This window comes from Dipodomys merriami, unplaced genomic scaffold (assembly GCF_024711535.1).
Source record: "Dipodomys merriami isolate MVZ:Mamm:240054 unplaced genomic scaffold, mDipMer1.0.p SCAF_15, whole genome shotgun sequence".
Taxonomy (NCBI): domain Eukaryota; kingdom Metazoa; phylum Chordata; class Mammalia; order Rodentia; family Heteromyidae; genus Dipodomys; species Dipodomys merriami.
In genome coordinates this window covers 15,477,300-15,496,918 of record NW_027202826.1, presented here as the reverse complement: position 1 = coordinate 15,496,918, position 19,619 = coordinate 15,477,300, and the positions used below count along the sequence as shown (strand labels likewise).

The 19,619-nt window shown below is 38.0% G+C and overlaps 1 protein-coding gene across 5 annotated transcripts in view; it reads right to left on the bottom strand.

The window, feature by feature from the left end:
- The window catches only part of Pdlim5 (PDZ and LIM domain 5), a 160,401-nt gene that overhangs the window by 91,619 nt on the left and 49,163 nt on the right, over positions 1 to 19,619 (bottom strand). For all 5 annotated transcript variants that reach the window (XM_070022291.1, XM_070022292.1, XM_070022293.1 and 2 more), the window contains exon 3: positions 11,097 to 11,248. In XM_070022291.1, coding sequence (XP_069878392.1) covers positions 11,097 to 11,248 — 152 coding nt within the window. The remainder of the gene's footprint in view (positions 1 to 11,096; positions 11,249 to 19,619) is intronic.

Sequence of the window (19,619 nt, the reverse complement as noted above, 5' to 3'; positions counted from 1 at the left end):
GCAGCAGGCTTCTCCTTATAAAAGGAAATGCATACAAACATTATAGAATCCTTGAAAACTGGGAAGAAGATATTTTTCTGTATTTTAGTATGTCAAGATTTAAATTCTATTTTGAGGGGAAATTGGCTAGTTTATCTCTCTAATGTGAAAATACTCATTTTAATTTTACATAATTTGGTGATCCAAAATATTCTCTTAACAAAAACATGTGGGTTAATAAGCAATTAACTGTTTCAAAGCCTAGTGTATATAAAAGAATTCCAGCAAAACAAGAGTCTGGAAAGTCCCTCAAATTTACTGTAACTGGATGAGTTTCACAGGAAAAGTGCTATCAACTTCAGTCAACATAGCTAAAATGAAATCAGAGAGGATGGTGACAGAAGTTTGTAGATTTTTATTGTAATATAGAAATAGACTCAGAGCATATTACCCAAGAAATTACAGTTCATACATAATAACTAAATAACTAAAGCAATAAAAGACCTTTTCATATGCACTTTAGTTCCAGACAAAGATTGTTCATAGGAATCTTGGCAAGTAAAAAGAAATTATTAGAAAGGATCAGTAACATTTGGAAACCTATTTATGAAGCCATTTTAATAGAGGCTTTAAAATGCATTAAATTAGACACTTTGACAGTATAAATACTGTGCCACCCATTTGTTTTATACAGGCAATCTCCTGCATTCACTTTTCAACTTACATAAAGCCGGAGCTATTTCTGTCTCTGGGACAATAATAGCAACCATAGCCACTTGAGAACAGTTGGGGATGATTTGGATTTCAACCTTTTCCAAAGCTCTTTAAGCTATGGACACAACAGTTTATTTGGGACCCTAAGAAGAGCGCTGTTTGTCAGTTTTTGCCATACTTTCACCACTTGAATCTTCACAACTTCTTACAATTTCTAAACTTACCAGAAAACAGAAACAAAAAACTACTAATGGAAAAAAGTGGCATTCTCTACAAATCAAGGCAATATATGAATGTCTGTTTTAAGTCACGGTGTTTGGCACTAAATATACACATTGTTAGGTACTAAATATATACAATGTGTGTGCTAAATATACATGTTCTGTATGTACTAAATATACATGTTTCTGGTCTTGAAGAGTTGATTGTGATCTTACTAATACTTACTATTTACTTCTCATTTTAACCCCTCTTAATTTTTTCCAGCCAACTTGAAATGACAGTGCTTATTAGGATAATCCAAAGAAAGCTAATGCTGCAGAATCCTCCTTCGAATCTGCACATAAGCAGAAGATGCTAGGAGAATCATTTCATGTCACCCTCCTCATTGCAATTGGCCTGTGGTCTGTGTTCTACATGCACTTTTTCCTCCCAGCCCTAACGGCTGCATTGCACCTCCTAAACTTCCATCTCTTTATTTTCAGATGGCTGAGATATTTTTGGCAAGTGGCTTCCAATTGGAACCACACTTCAGACAGCTAGAGTTTAACTGGCACATAGTTTTGCTTTCGTAAGTTAGCCATAAATAAAATCACCATATATTGTATGTTTGTATATGTATGTGTGTGGTATAGCTAGGTATTTTAATTTATATATGTAATTTTGTGTGTGCCAGTAGTTGGGCTTGAACTCAGGGCTTGGGCACTGTCCCTTAACTATTTTACTCAGGGCTGGCCTTATACCAGTTGAGCCATAGCTCCACTTCCAGCTTTTTAGTAAGTAATTGGAGATAAGAGTCGCACAAACTTTCCTGCTCAGGATCGTTTTGAACTGCTATACTCAGATCTCAGCCTCCTGAGTCACTAGGATTACAGGTATGTGCCTGCTTATATTTTTTTTGAGATAGAGTCTCTTTCTGTAGTAGTCCTAGCCGGCTTTGAACTCACAATCCTCCCACCTCTGAGAGGCAGCTGCAGCAACACTGTGGCACTGAAACCAAGCCTCCATTGAGAAGAGCCATGGAACGAGAAAGGAGCAGAGCACCTCCTATGGGCAGAATCACGCAAATACACCTGGGATAGAGGCCAGGCTTTCCTGATGCTTGTGGAATCATTCCTGCTAATTCCTCAAGAAGAGGAATTAGCATAGTAAACAAGGCTAGGTGTATACTGGTTTCTCTGCAACACTACTTTTCCTACTAGGTGGCCATAAATTATTGGTTAAGACAATAATTTGGAAGCCAAGCAGTAGTTAGCAGAAAACATAGGGTTTGTGTCCATTAGCCTCTTTGAAAAGACTTTAATTACAACTGGCCAAAACCTACTTACATAAGACTAAAGAACTTGTCTGATTTTTCTTTCTCAGATAACCACCTGACTTCCCTTACCTTCCCCCTTTTCTCTCCAGTCATACCATTTTTGTTGCTAAGAAACCAAACATATAACATCTCCTGAAAGTAACTGTACATGGATATCATAGTAATACGCATTTATCAACTGAAGAAAGGAAAAAGAGAAAAGTTATCTCATTTATTTCCTATGTTCTTTACATATGCTATTTCATTTAACTATGACAACATCCCTAGGCAATTATATGTCATTTACAAATTAACTGAAACCCAGTTATATTAGTTGCCTAGGTACATACAAATAAGTGACAGAACCAGGATTTATATCAGTAGTTAATACCAGTAGCATTACCATTTGCCCTTTTTTGGGGGGAGGGGGGCTGGCTGTAGGGCTTGAACTCTGAGCCTGGGCACTGTCCCTCAGCTTTTCAGCTCAAGGCTAATGCTCTACCACTTGAGCCACAGTGCCACTTCCGGTTTTCTGGTGGTTTGTTGGAGATAAGAATTTCATGGATTTTCCTGCCCAGGCTGGCTTTGAACCAAGATCCTCAGATCTCAGCCTCCTGAGTAGCTAGTACAGTCGTGAGCCATCAGCACCAGGCCCATTTTCCTTTCTTTTATATCTGTTTCATGGCCCTCTCAAAACATTCTGTACAAAGGATTCCATAGAGTAAAATAGTTTTTAAAATGGCAATTTTGAATATAATACAAAAAAATTTACAACAAATATTTAAAATGAAAAAATTTTTTTTGGTTTTGGTGTGGGGCTTGAACTCAGGGGCGCTGTTTCTGAGCTCTTTCTGCTCAAGGCTAGCACTACCACTCTGAACCACAGCACCACTTCTGGTGTTCTGGTGGTTAACAGGAGATTATAGTCTTGCAAACTTTGCTGCTAGAGCTGGCTCTGAACCATGATCCTCAGATCTCAGCATCCTGAGTAGCTAAGATTACAGGCATGAGCCACCAGCACCCAGCTTAAACAAGTTGTTAAATGTATTGTTTTTTATACTTCTTCAAAGGCCTATAATATTGAAATATTTTCCTTCATAAAAATAAGTAAGACTTTATGTTAAGAAGTAACTTCATGTCTTCAACAAAGTTCAAAGTGTTGAATTTCAAGATTTAAATTCACTCTGACCAACTGATATTTACCAAATCTGCTTGTCAAACTGCTATTCAAATGATGAACTATATCAAACCTTCAAATCTAATTTTATTACTATCTTTGTTCTTGTTGAACTAAAGAAAAATAGATATATATGATAAACACTTTTCCATCTATTACTGATTGTTTTACTGACAATTACAATCTCCTTTACAGTGCTATACTGAGGAAATAGTCTTTTAAATCCTATTTTTAAAAAATTCTTATCTGATTGCTAGTAGGCATATTCCTATAACCCTAGCTACTGAGGGGGCTGAGATCCAAACGAATTGAGGTTTGGCGATATCCCAGGCAGTAAAGTCTATGAGATTCCATCTCAATAAATAAATAAATGAATGCCAAGCTGGAGGTATGGGCTCAAGTGGAAGAGGACTAGCCAAGCAAATTGGACACTGAGTTCAAAACAAAACCAAAACAAACAAACGGTAAAAGCCAAACTACAGAAAAGATATTAGAAGCATGTCAAATACAAAAAAAAAAAATCACCTCAATGGTTATCTTTAAGTATTAAAATTAATAATCAAAAAGATAACTATTTTTAATTTTTATATTAAAATTAATTATCAAAAAGATAACTAATTTTTTAATTCTTATGAGTTGAAATATTCCAGATAGAACACTGATTTTTTTTTTTTTAACCAGTCCTAGGGCTTGAACTCTGGGTCTGGGCATTGTCATTGAGCTTCTTTTGCTCAAGGCTAGCACTCTACCACTTGAGCCACAACACTACTTCCAGCTTTTCTGTTTATGTGGTACTAAGGAATCAAACTCAGGGCTTCATGCATGCGAGGCAAGTACTCTACCACTAAGCCACCTTCCCAGCCCTGAATTTTTTTATCTTAAAAAAATTAATAAAAAAACACCAACTTGTAAGTTTCTGAAATTCTTCATCCTTGCTATTAGGGAAAGCCGAATCCATAAAATTAATAGTAATCGGAAATTAAGCAATCTGTTCAAATAAAACAAAAGATGGCTAATAGTTTCAGTCTGGATCAACAAATACTTTCTCTTTTTTTCTTGTAACTGAATGTGCTTATTAAATTATTCCAATCTGCCATTCATTAGTTGTAGTTACTGGACCTCTGACAAATTTTTTGTCGTCGTTGTTTGAAGGGTAAAGGCAGAGAGAACAGGCTATATTTTTCAAAACTCAAAGTCTTCTAGAACTTTCATTTCTAATCTCATAGCAAGTTATATAAATATTAAGTGAAGTCTGAGGAACAAAAGCAGAAACCGAAAGAGCCACTACTAATAACATAAAAAACAAGATTAGAATAACTGGATGCTTTCTTTTTGTGAGTCCAACAGTACTCATGTAAAAATATAAAATAAGAATAAACATATTCCTTGCTCATATAATTGCAACCCCTCTGTATGGTATTTTCACAATAAAAAACTTATTAACAAAAAAGAATAAACATATATGGTATTTTCTGATGATTACATGCTGTTTGAATATCTATCCGACCTACCTTTCAACTTAAAGTGAGTAATACAAGTCATTTTGCTAACCCTGGCACAGTTTAATATCGCTTCAATGAACAAAGTCCAATTTCCTGATTCTCTCAGCCAAAATAAGCAAACTCACTTGGTTTGATCTAACAGCAAGCTGCCGAGAATTTATCCGTGTACAGTTGAAGAACCAGATTTTTTTTATTGCAAAAAGGGAATTTAGAAATCACCCATGACCTTATTTTACAGTTAAGAAAATTAAGGCCCAGGAGTTTAATGACTTGCTACAAATCATACACTGAATTAGTAATAGGAAATTAACAGGCTAGTTTGTCAATGTCTTATGCAAAGAATTACTGAAATAACTGAATTATTTAAAAATATTATTCATAGAATCAAGCCCTAATAGAGTTAATAGTTACTAGACTTCAAACTTTTAAAAAATAATTTTCTTCTTTTATTAATTGAAATAATGTAACTCAAAACGAGCTACTTTGCCTAATGTCAAAATTATAGACAAAAATGGATCTAATATTCAAAAATGCTCTTTGTCTTATTTCCATAAGAGGAAAAATAATTTTAAACAGATTTTTCCTATCCCAGTTATAGTACTTCTAGAATTAGTTCTAGTTGCTTCAAAGGAGCAAACAATCAATCTCCAATACTTTTCAAGGATAAAATACAAATTAAGACAAAATCTCCCATAGCCTTCAGATACCCAAACCATAGTGAATTTATATTGTTTCAGGATATTAGAGAAGGACAATATTTTACACACCCAACTTAGACTAGACATAAATAACAATTACAAAGCAATCATCATCTTTTTCCTTATCTAAACCTATTTTAGGATTCTGAATGAAGCTAAAGATATTACAATAATATTTAGTGCAAACAATTTCACAAAACAAGAACGCTAGTTATTATTTCAAAAATAAGCATGGGCCAGGTGGCTCATTCCTGTAATCCTACCTACTCAAGAGCCTGAGATCTGAGGATCATGGTTGAAGCCAGCTCAGGCAGAAAAGGCCCTGTGAGACCTTATCTCCTATTAACCCCTCAAAAACTAGAAGTAGCACTGTGGATCGAGTGGTAGAGTGCTAACCTTGAGCACAAAGAGGCTCAGGGACAGTGCCCGGGCCCTGAGTTCAACTGGGGAGGAAAAAAAAAAAAAAAAACCAGCATGGTTTTCTAAGCTGGGTACTGGTAGCTTAAACCTATAATCCTAGCTACTCAAGAGGCTGAGATCTAGATTACTGTGGTTTGAGACCAACCTGGACAGTCTGTGAGAGCCAATCTCCAAACTAGGCTGGTGGTGTGGTTCAAGTGGTAGAACACCAACATAGCAAGCAAGCCAAACAATCATGAAGCCATGAAGTCAAACCCCTATACTAGAAGAGGTTGGCAGGTGTGTGCCTCTTACATTTTTCCAATCCCCATGTAGGGTAAGGTTGGGCAGCAATAATAATAATTTTGTGTTTCTATGTTGCTAGACACAAAAGGCAGTGTCCTTAATAGTATGACTGAGAAGTATGGTCTACCCCCTCTGGCTTGTCTTTCCAATGTTTGATGGCCCTCTTCCTCCACACCCTTCTAATAATGCTACCAACTACAAATATTGAAGAAAGTATGGATTTTGCTTGCAAAAAGTCTAGTTAGAGAAACAGAATACACACAGACTAATTAACTAATAACATAGACAGCACTAGTTACGACTATTAACTAATTAGGTTAATTTGTTCATGACTCACAGAATCAATCTTGTTTCTTCTGGTTACACCTAGTATATAATTAAATGTTGAAGTGAATGGCAAACTCTGTTCCATTTAGTTCAAAGGAGTGAAAACACATGAACTACAGCAGTAGAAAGACGCTATAGGCAGGAGATGAGGTTCCAGGTGGGATTCGCGGCACTGATGGCAGCCAACGGCGGTCAACAGCTCAAGCACATTTTGTGAGAGCACACAAAGGTGTGTGAGGGCCAGTGAGAAACCGATCTTCAATGAAATGAAGTGGATTCAGTGATGCATAATGGTGATCTGGAGAGGATAAGCCTGATAAGAACCAGGTTACCAAGAACCTAAGTCTTCCGGGGACTCAGATCTGGATGAAATCTCAAGATTATGCTGTTGGCGCCCTGTCTGAATCTTCAGGAACCTGTCTACATATTGGTATACCCATCCCTCACTGTGCTTCCCACAGTGCTGCTTATAATTCATTCTATGGAAATAACAGAGCTCCTCTGCCCCCCGCACCCAGTACCACTGGATGCCTAGCACCAGCAAAAACCTATCTTACTTCAAGGCAAGACACTCGAGGGTGCAATTCCCTGCTGAATCAGGACAGACTAGGTATTCCCTGAACTCACATCTTTATCCATCTCAGCTTCTACTATTCCTATCCTGTTCCACTCACTTCCCTACAATCAACAGTTGAAAAAAGACCCTTCATGAAATCCCTTCTGCTTTTTGGAAAATGCTACATATTCATGAAAAAAAAAAAAAACATGTTTATGAAGAAAAGGGCTGCATAGAGAAAGCTGTGTTGGAGGTAAGCCATTTTGGAAGAAGAATACAGAACAGATTGGCTGGTGAGTACTGGGATAAAGAAATGACTGAGAGCCAATTAAGGATACAGATCAAATTCATAAATGTCTTCTGGATGTGAGAAAAAGAGAGCAATCTAGAAAAGATTGGCCTGAATATAGGAAATAATCATTGTTGTATTTTTTCCTTAAAAAGAAAAAATATTTATTTAGTCTCATTGTCAGTGTGATAGATACAATGGATTTTTTTAAATCCACACATTACCAAAAAAAAAAAAAAAAAAAAAAAAAAAGGCTGATAGAACCTAATAAGCTGAGCAGTGTTCAAATACATGAAGAGAATAACAAAACTCTAAAAAAAAATCTCCCTCATATTATGGGGCCCTGAATATGAAGGTAAGGTAAAAAAAAATAATTTTGAAGTATTTATAAGAGGTTGGTTTTGTAAGCTGGTCATGTTAGATTTCATAGTAGTTTAAAAAAAAATCTTTATTAGAGTCAGTAGCAGACTGTTTGAGTTAGAAATGCATCCAAACAGGGTAACATCTGGTTCTCATCTATTCCTATGAGACCTCGTGTTTTCAATAGAAAATTAGATACTGGGTTTGGGGTTAGAAAAGACGAAGGACAATGTGAAAACAAGCAGGCGAAGAGATGAAAGAAATGATGCCCTGTCCAAGAAAGAGCGTATGCCATTATATAAACTTTCAGTCTTAGAATGTGAGAAACAGCCCAACATTACCAATACTTAAACTGTTTTCTTTATATCTAAGACAAGGTAAGCTTCTTATAAGCTTAGTTCCTTTTCAAAATTCATACTTGGCAAAAATGCCTATTAACAAAAATGGAGAACTTCACTTAATTTTTTTAGATTTTTTTTTTTTGGGGGGGGGAGGGCGGTCGGTCATGGGGCCTGAACTCTGGGCCTGGGAGCTGTCCTTCAGCTCTTCAGCTCAAGCTAGTACTCTACCATTAAGCCACAATGCCACTTCTGGCTTTTTTGCTTATGTGGTACTGAGGAATAGAACCCAGGGCTCATGCACGCAAGGTAAGCACTCTACCACTGAGCCACCTTCCCAGACCTGCTTCACTTAGTTAATAGTAACTGTTATGTTACAAGAGTCAATATAGAGAGCAGAAGGATGTACTGAAAGTTACACATTATTTAATTCCATTGACTATTTTTATATATTAAGATTTATATCCAGTACATACCAAAATTTAAAATATATATAATTATTGACTCGGTGGTTTCACTGATAGAGATTTCTTTCACTTAAAAAAAAAAAAATCAGGTGCGGGGGGGGGGGCGGGGGGAGGCTGGGAAGGGATGTGAAGGGTAAACAAAGGAGGAGGCTACAATGCTTGATAAGAAATGTACTCATTATCTTGCCCATGTAATTGTAACCCCTCTGTACAGTATGTTCACAAAAAAATAAAATAAAATAAAATAAATATGCTAGAAACAATAGCAAGAAAAAAAATCAGGTGCATAGGGATACAGGTGGACCCAATGCAACAATGAGATGTACAAGTTGTTATGTCGAAAATGAACTTTACAACTTTGGTGCTGGGGGGGGGGGGAGAAGGGGAAGTGGGGAGGATTGGGTGGGGGGGCAGGGGGAGGATGGGAAGGGATGGGAAGGGGAAACAAAGGAGGAGACTACAATGCTTGATAAGAAATGTACTCATTATCTTGCCCATGTAATTGTAACTCCTCTGTACAGTATTTTCACAATAAAAAAAATCAAATTAAATTTAAAAAATCAGGTGCAATGAGAGACTGAGATCAGGAAGATCAAGGTTCAAAGCTAGCCTGAAACACATTAGGAAGACACAAACTATTTTATATACTTATGCATGGTAATTTATGGAGACTATGAGATGTTTTAAGAGGTAGCTAGTATTTTCCAGATTTGGTGGAATACAGACAATTTCTGTTGACTCACACTTATAACCCTAGCTACTCAGGGGGCTGAAGTCTGAGGATCACTATCTCAAGCCAACCTAAGTAGACAGATCCTCAAGACTGTTCTGTCCAATCAGTCAGCAAAATACCAAAAGTAAAGAAGCAGTTCAATGAGAGCGTGCCAGCGTTGGCTCAGCAAGAGCATGAGGCCCGGAGTTCAAGCCCTAATAGGAGCACAAAAAATTTTTTAAAAACCACACTTGTTCAAAACCTTTCATAATTACCTACTAACTGATCAAGCTACCTTTCTTATAGACTTAAAGATTCAGAGCTCTCATTCATTCTCTTTCCATTCTTTCACTGTCCTTAAAGCCAAGCCAGAGATGATTCTAACATCGTAATTCATTAATATCTCAGGAAATTTAATCAAATATAATTACTGATTCTACCTTCAGAAATTCTTATCAGCATGGTAATTATTTCTTTTTCATTTTATTGGGTAGTTAAGAAGGATTTCAATTCCATGAATCCGTCCATAAGTACAAATTTATCTTCATCGCTGTCAACCCTTTCATTGTTCTCCATCTTTCCCCGTCTCATCCCGACCTCGAGTTACATAGTTCAACTTTTATGTGATGTACATTGATACTAATGACTGCATTTTCTCATCATTTCTCCACTGATATGCCCCCTCCTCTCTATACTGCCCCCAGAACAGAGTATGTTTCAGCTTGCTATTCATTTTGCTAAATGGTTCATTGGTTGTTCAGAAAAGCTACACCACTGTACTTCTCACCTATGTATATCATCCTTTAGTCCATTTGTCTGTGTATATAGTTTCATGTATGCTTGTATTTTAGATCTAACTTCCACATATGAAAGAAAATGTGCAGTTTGTCTCTCTGAGCATGACTTCATTTGCCATAATTTTTCTAAGTCTACTGATTTCCTTGCAAAATACATAATATTCTTTCTGAATGATGATTAAAAAATGTCAATGCAAGTCAAATGTTAAGATGCTCAAAACAGCTGACTTCTAACAATCAATAAGAAGGCTAGATTAATAACAGAGAAGAAAAGAAAAGGCCAGGTACTGGTGGCTCACTCTTGTAATCCTAGCTATTCAGGAAGCTGAGATCTAACGTTTGTGGTTCAAAGCTAGCCCAAGCAGCAAAGTCCATGAGACTGTTATCTCTAGTCAACCACCAAAAAGCCAGAAATGGAGATGTGGCCCAAGTGGTCGAGTGCCTTGAGCACAAAGCTCAGGGACAGTACCCAGACCCTGAGTTCAAGCCCCAGGACCAGCACACACACAAAAAATTTAAGTCCAGCCTTCAATGACTATAGTAAAAATCATTTTATTATCCAAAAAAAAGAAGGGAAAAGATAAACTAAAGAAACACAAACCACACCCTAAAAGAATGCCTTCTGAAATAGCTCTAAAAATATGAAGGCCAGGCCAGGAATTTTATTCCATAGTAAGAATTCTTAGCTTTCATTCCACTGAGACATTTCAAGAATTCTTGAATTCTCAGAAACAGTACACACAATTTTTATAAGCACATAAATACATGCTTTTGGGGGGGGGGAATTCACAATATCTCCCAGCAATTTTCAAATTTTTCAATTCCTCTAATGAAGAACTACTACCCATTTTATTTATCTACTAGAAACCATGGTGCAGTTAACATCAGGACTCAAGACACATAGAAGCACATACTTCATTGTTCTTTTCTCTTTAGGAACTGAATAGAAAGCAATGTACCTTTGCAGAGTCATATTCAAAGAGCCTGTACAAGCCTTAATCTTGTTCTGTGCTTCAAGATGAGTCATTCCGTGAGCACTGATCCCATCGATGCTGAGGACAACGTCGCCTATTCTCACGTTGGCCTGGGATGCCTTGCCCCCATCTTTCAGCTGTAAGAAGCACACTTTATTAGGAAAAGAACAAAGAATAAAGAATGCAGACAAAAATCACACTTCCTCATACTAGAAGGAAATTATATTCATAAACAGGGTAATGCAAAATTACCTGGCTTAACATGTTCAAATGATGCTTGTACGTTTTCTTAAAGTCTTACTCTGCTAAAAAAATAAAGCTGAAGAAATTTTCTACAAAAGGCACCCTGATCATTTCTCCCTTTCTCCCATTTATAACAATCTCCCGATGAGATTGCTCTGAATGGGGCAGAGACGTCACCAAGGAAACTTCTCATTTTAACAGAAGAAAATGGGGTTTTTAATACTCTTCTAGAAATAATTCTTTAAAAACTTTGAAGCAGCTGTGTTTTTGTTTAAACACACAAAGGAAGGTCTACTGAACAGTCCTTGCTGTGCAGCCCAATTCCTATCCTGTGGTGGAGACTGAAGATAGTAGGCCAAATATCTTTCATACTCGATTTGCTTCCTGGGTCAGGTCTTCAGCAGCAAGGGAAGAAACTTCTTGTATTTAAGACTACCAGTCTTTACTTGTGTATTACAGTCCTCAATCTGCAATCTTTTACTCAGTCAAAATCCTCGTTACCATTACTTAGTTTGAGCTGCTTCAAATCCTGTATGTATATATTTCAATGACCGGAAAGCAGCAAACATAATATTAAAATAGGCAGGAAATTACACAATCTTCATAGATACTTAGAAATATGAAACAAGTATGAATCAGAAGAAATTATCTAATTTAGATCTCACTGCATGTGAACAATATTTTTAAGTCTAATCTTACTTTGAAGAGTTAAGTCTTTAAGACTTAAAGGGATTATCTATTCCCTATCAAAATGAGCAAATAAATCTGGAGTCCAGATAATGAAAGAAAGCATAAACACAATAATTTAGGCTAGATTTTATTTTGGTTCAAGAAGGGCAAGTATAAAAATAAAATTAGCCAGAAATAGAACTGTAGCTAAATTACCTCAACATCCTCTCATGAAGTAGCCTTAAAATAGAAACACTGAGACCTATGGCATTTGTTCTAAAAGCACCCAAAAGAAGTAACTTAAATACTCTCAGGCCATAAAGGTTACATAAAGATATTAATACAGATTAAATATTATGTAATTAATACATTAATTACCTAAGAGTATTAACGCAGGGAGTAATCACATCAAAGGCAATTTTACAACAGATAAACATTTCTTACTCCTTTGGCTCCCAGGATACTAGATCCCAAGATCCGATTACCTCAGTGAATAGACTCTCTAAGCTTCATTTACCATCACAATCCCTTCCTAATACCATTTGCTCATCAGAAGGATGAATGCTTCTTGTCTCTTAACCCGGTAGTATGCAGCATTGTGATGAATTGTGAGAGACAAGAGGAAGTCCAAGGTCACTTATTATTTGCACAGTCCATCTTCTACTGCATTTCCAAGTCTAGATAACCTGCATTTGTTCACAGCAGTAGCAATGCCCTGCCACTAGTTTGTCTAGCACATGTCACTTGGCAGCATCAAGTATGTGTATTTCATAAATGCACAACGCATATGAAGGAAGCAGTCTCAGGAGGCTCTTGGGTCAAGTTCAGCATAAATCAAACTAAACACAAGCAAATGTTTCCCCTCTGAGCTGTAATTTTTCAAAGACTAAGTTGCACTTCTATGACTTAACAACAACAACAACAACAACAACAACAAAGCCCACTCTATATTCTGGTCTTCTTGAAGTTGCAAATGTGGCTACCCAACTAGGAACTACCCCTGAGTTCAATTCTGCTTACTGAGGGTGAACTTGATCAACTGTATGCTCTTAAAGAAACTAATATCTTTACTGAGTCTCTCCATTAACTGAGAGAGTAAAGAACCTAAGTATCTGAACTAAAGCTTGCTTCCAGGGATAACTGCATTATAACCCATTCTCGCCTTTTTTTTTTTTAATGAGGTTTTAACAGAAGGCCTCCTGCTTGCTAGTCAAGTGCTCTACCAACTAAGTCATGCCTCTAGCCCCTTTTTGTATTGGGTTTGGGGGGACTTGGGTATTGTTTTTTTGTTTTGGGGTTTTTTTTTTGTTTTGGGGCGGGGGGTTGGTTTTTTGTATGTGTGCAAGTCCTGGGGCATAAACTCAGGACCTGGGTGGTGTCCCTGAGCTTTTATGCTCAAGTTTAGTGATCTACCACTGGTGCAATAGCTCCACTTTGGGGTGGGGTGGGGGATAGTTAACTGGAAACAAGAATCTCAGCCTGCCCAAGCTGGCTTCAAACCATGATCCTCAGGTCTCAACTTCCTAAGTATTCCTAAGTAGCTAGGATTACAGGCATAAGCCACCATACCCAGCAGCAATGGTTATTTTTGAGGTATAGTCTCGCTTTATGACCAGCCTGGCCTTTTTGAGGTATAGTCTCGCTTTATGACCTGCATGTCCCTGGGATACCACCGTGTTGGCCAATTACCCCTTTCTATGTACAGTTAAGAGTTATAAGACGTTTTCTCTTGAAAAGGAAGTCTACTTTTCAGTGAGAAAATGGGAAAGTATATGTGTGGTGTGGGGAAGAATGGAGAGGAAAAAAGAGTTAGTGCCCTGAATGTCTCTTATCTTCCTCTCATAGGAAACACTAAACACAATTGTCTTCAGTTGTGTGAGGAGGATAGCTCCTGGATGGCTTTCACTACCCTGAAGTAAAAATAACTGCTACTGTTTACTGAGCACCAGCAGTACGTCAAGACAGAAGGAACCTTCAAAACTCATTACTACAAAGCAGTTTTAATCTATTTTACAGATGTGGAAACAGAGCTACAAACTAGTTCAATTGCTTTGCCCAATGTCTACTCAGAAAGTAAGAACATATCAGTGACCATAGCTCAGAACATGAGTTCATATTTTGCTAACCATGTGACACAGGATTAACTGAGCTCTAAGGATTACTCTAAACTCAGGCTGTCTCTCCCCCCCCCTCCCTCTCTTGCTCTCTCTCTCTCTGTAAAAATGGAGACTGTAATAGTACAGACCTCACACAATAAAATACTAGTACAGTACATACTACAAAATACATAACCTACGTTCACGTTCACTTGTTCATTCTTACACTCTGCCACAAACTTACATGAGCATACAGGGCCAAGGAAGACAGCGCTTCACACTGGGCAGTCAAATCTGCTTCTGGCTTTTCCTGTCCTTCATTAAAGGAAAGACAAATACCCCACTCTTTGACTCACTCCCTTCCCTTTGCTTTTGCAAGCCTAAACTTTCCCCTCATTCAGCAATAGAGAAAAACAGAACCTTAACTCACCATCTTCCTTCACAGCTAACCACTACCCACGTCTGAGTCACTCCACTGCCACAGAATGGTAAGCTCCTGCTACTCCCAGAAGAACGTAGTGCCATTGGATGTTACCACTGTCGCAATAGGCTAAGAGATCCCAAGGAGATGATGGTAAAGAGTTGAGTGATGAAGGACAGGAAAAAAGAAAACAAGGACATGGGAGAATGAAGGAACGCATTAGATGTGAAAGGTGGAATATGGAATCAAGACTAAGAAGGAAGAAGGGCTGTATGCTAGTCCAAGTGATGGAAAACCAGATCTGAGCCCTGCCTCTGTGTATGTTACACATATAAATTCATATCTATACCATATTAGAATTGGACAATATATCAAAATAGTCACAAATAATAAAAAAGATTTACGTTTTGATTTGCACTGGTAAAATAACACACAAAACTACAATTACTAAGTGTATTTAGAATAAATTTCCCCCACGGAAATATTTATGCATACTATTAAAGAAGCACTAATACGTTGTTCTCAAATAAAATTTATAACTACAATCCCTCCCAAATACTTAGCCTTCACACAAATACGTGGTTCTGGCAGTGTTTTTTCCTAAAATGTTTTAACGGAAGAGAAAATACAGAACTGCATTTTTAATAAAACTGAATTGAAAATAAAATATTGGTATCTCATACAGCAGACAAGTAAAATAAAGGTCTTGAAAATGTACTTCATAGAAAATATATCTTACCACAAAGAAATATGCCATATGGGCTCCAGTTGGAATCAGATATTCCTATTACACTAACCATTCCCAGCATCCTCCACCTCCTAATAACATCTCCCTCACAGAAACAAGCCCACAGAGCTTCCATTTATAAAGCTATAAGCTCTTATGGCAATACCACTAGAAGTTAGTCTAACTCCTAAGACTTCTCTGTAAAATGATCATGTAATACAGCTCCTGCATTGCCCTAAGCTTTTCCATAATAGGAAAATATTTAGTCAAAGGAGTGACTTGGAATTCTCCAATGAAATTTATTCTTCCATATGAAAGGAACACTTGTCTGCAAACAAAACCCTCTACTTGCCTTCCTTTGGAAATAAGCTATTATGTTTAAAACCCAGAAAATAAGGATCAACACAAAAATTACTTATTGAAAATGTGTACATATGTACATGGACCCATATGCACTATGGATAACAAGTGGAAACCATACATCCATATAACGAACTATTACTAAAGGACTGGTTCTATAGTGTTTTCAACCTTATACATATTTTCGGCAAATATGGAATGCTTAGAAACACATGACCCTAAGACCACGAGTATGGCAGGAATGCCATCAGACTCAGTTCCTTTTTAAAAAAGGAACAATAAATAGATGGCTCCAGCAAGAAATACTAACAGAAATTTCTCATGTCAAAAAAGCATGGGAACTAAACCATGGGAAAATCAGGGCTATTGTTTTTCTGCCACTGCTTGATACCAAAACCTGAAGGTATGTGCTAATAAAATTGCAGGAGGATTGTTTTGAAGGAGAGAAAACACTGAAAATGTGTTACTTTTGAAAAATTAATCAAATTAGCAATCTAATTTTGTTTTAAGATATATTTTCTGGCACTTCAAAAACCTTGAATCCACACGCACAAACCGATAATACAAAGAGGTAGGCTACCACATCTACTTCATTGAGGAAGTATCTTGGGAACTTTTTTTCTGTCCTGACTGGCTTCAACTTGTGATCTTCAACAAACTCAGCCTCTCCATCAGTTAGGATTAGAGGGTTGAGCCACCAATACTGGGCCACAAGGCTTTTCAAATCTCTGTTTGTTCACTCTTCTTCCAATGCTTACTAATCTACTCTACAATATTAATATTAATATTTAAGGCTACCTTTTTCTTGCGCTTTGTTGGTACCTGGTGTTGGCAATTCAACCACTCTACAAATGCTACTATATTTAAAACGCCCGTCATTGGTTTGGGTAACACTGTGGGGTCAATGTGGTTTGCATCCTAAATATTCAGGTGTTGGTAGGTATGACAAGGTGGACCATAGGGGAAAATGACTATATCAATGCTCAATGATGCCTTTGGAAGAGATTAATGTAATGATTTGAAGACTTGAGTCAGTGTCCACAAGAGTACATTATTAAAAGGAAGCAAAGCCGGGCGCTGGTGGCTCACGCCTGTAATCCTAGCTACTCAGGAGGCTGAGATCTGAGGATCGAGGTTCAAAGCCAGCCCAGGCAGGAAAGTCTGTGAAACTCTAATCTCCAATAAACTACCAGAAAACCGGAAGTGGTGCTGTAGCTCAAGTGGTAGAGCACTAGCCTTGAGCTGAAGAGCTGAGGGACAGCGTTCAGGCCCAGAGTTCAAGCCCCACGACTGACAAAAAAATAAAAAAATAAAAAATAAATTAAATAAAAGGAAGCAAAACTGGCCACTCTCTCTATCTTTCTTTTCTTGCTATGTGACCTCTCCTCTTACACCATGAAGCTACCTGCCATATGGCAGCCCAGCTACAACCTCACTAGAGGCTGAGCCAGGGTGGTTATCTGATGCTGGACTTTCAGCCTCCAAAACTGTAAGCTACAAATCAACTTCTTTTCTTTGTAAAGCACTTCTTTTCTTTGTAGAGCCTCAGGAATTTTGTTACAGAAGCAGAAAATGGACTAACAGAGACATCTCATATAATCACGCTCCTTTAAAAAGCTGAGCTTTACTTTGGATTTGGTAGGATTTCCTGGTAAAGAAAATGAGTTGGCTTCTTATAAGTTAGCTAGTAGACAGACAAAAACAATCAGTGATTTCTGAGTGAAGTGAATAAAATTCTGACTCATGTAAGCACTTCAAGTATGGGCTCTCTTTTGGACTGTGAGTCAAACTAACCAATCTTACCCAAAAGTTAGAGAACATACCTTATATGGGAGCAAGGCGAATACCTCAAAGTATTTGTCATTATGCATCCCAAAACAAGCAGTAGTTAGTAGTGGGTGAATAAGCCTCTTTCCTTACGTAGTCACCTGGCTACAGAGGGTTTCTGGTAATATTCCTTTAGTTACTATTTCACATCATTTACTGAAATACCATCTTACTCTACCCAGTCCTAATACAATCTAAGCAGGTCTTCTTGCTGGAAGCCAGTGGCCCATACCTGTCACTCTAGCTATTCAGGAGGTTCAAATCTGGAAAATCAAAGAAAAGCTTAAGACAAGCACTGGTAGCTCACGCCTATAATCCTAGCTACTCGGGAAGCTGAGATATGAGGATCATGGTTAGATGTCAGCCCAGGCCAGAAAGTCTATTCGTACCACCAATTATTCACCAAAAAGCCAGAAATGGAGGTACGGCTCAAGTGGTAGAGCACTAGCCTTGAGCAAAAAAGGTCAGAGTCAGCATCCAGGCTCAGAGTTCAAGACCCAGGACTAGGAAAGAGGAAGGGAAAGGGAAAGGGAAAGGGAAAAGGAAAGGGAAAGGGAAGGGAAGAGGAAGGGAAGGAAGGGGAAGGGGGAGAAAGGAAGGAAGGAAGGAAGGAAGGAAGGAAGGAAGGAAGGAAGGAAGGAAGGAAGGAAGGAAGGAAGGAAGGAAGAGAGGGGGGAAGGGAGGGAGGGGGGAAGGGAGGGAGGGAGGGAGGGAGGAGAGAGAGAGAGAGAGAGAGAGAGAGAGAGAGAGGAAGGCAGGCAGGCAGGTGGGCAGGCAGGCGGGCTGGGAAGGTGGCTCAGTGGTAGAGTGCTTGCCTTGCATGCACTGGGTTCAATTCCTCAGCACCACATAAGCAGAAAAGGCTCAAGTGGTAAAGTACTAGCCTTTATCTGAAGAGCTCAGGGACAGCGCTGAGGCCAGAGTTCAAGCCCCACGACTGACAATAAACAAAAAAAAGTGAGAAATAAAAAATAAAAAGCAACTCACCAGGGATCCTCTCATTAAAAAAAAAAAAAAAAAAAGGAAGGGAGGGAGGAAGGGAGAGAAAAGTTTGTTAGATTTCATCTTCAATTAACCAGCAAAGAGCAGAGCTGGAACATGGCTCACCTGGCAGAGTGCCAGGCAAGCAAACAAGCTAAGTGAACTCAAAGCACTGAGTTCACTCCAGTACGGGGGGGGGGGGGGGGGGAGGGGGGAGGGAGATAAGGGGGGGAAATGTCTTCCTTAAAAAAATATGTTTTATTTGGCTATGATTCATTATTAATATGTCAGATAACATGTTTATTTTCTAAATAACTCACATGTGTTTATGTCAAAGATTTACTGTGGCTTGGGAGCTGGTCACTAACACCTGTAATTCTAGCTACTCAAAAAGATTGATGTTTGAAGCCAGCCCAGGCAGAAAAGTCCCCATGAGACTCTTATCTCCAATTAACTACTCAAAAAAAAGGGGTTCTGAGCCTGGGCACCAGTGGCTCATGCCTGTAATCCTAGCTACTCAGAAGGCTGAGATCTGAGATCTTGGTTCAAAGTCACCCCAGACAGGAAAGTCCTTGAGTCTCTTATCTCCAATTAACCACCAGAAAACTAGAAGTAGCACTGTGGCTGAAGTGGTAGAGTTCTCACCTTGAGCTGGAGAGCTCAGGGACAGGGCCCAGGCCCAGAGTTCAAGCCCCAGGACAAAAAATAGATTTATTATGTTTTATGGTTAATATGTAGTTTAGTATATATTAGTTAAATTAATATATAAATTAATATAGTTAGTATTTTACCAGAAATTTACAACTATGGTGATCTGTAAAAGGAAATAATTCATTAATATCTCAATACCAAATAAATTGATTACGTGTTCAGAGATCAGTGCTTTAGTGTCTAGTGTCCCTACTCTGAAATACTAAAGGAAATGGTAAAAAGCTGTCACAGATAATTATGAAGGTTAAATTACTCAACTCTAGTTTATTTCTGAGCAGATTAACACTGATAACTATACTTTACAAAGCTCCCACTCCAGTGGATTCTATTCAGGGACTTGAACTTACATGCAAATTGGATGCAATGCACTGCATGAATGTATTTTCCACCCAGATGGATCATAACTTTCCCCAAACTCTCAAAAGCCTCTATGACCAAGAAAAATTTTAATAAGTTATGATTCAATGCAACTT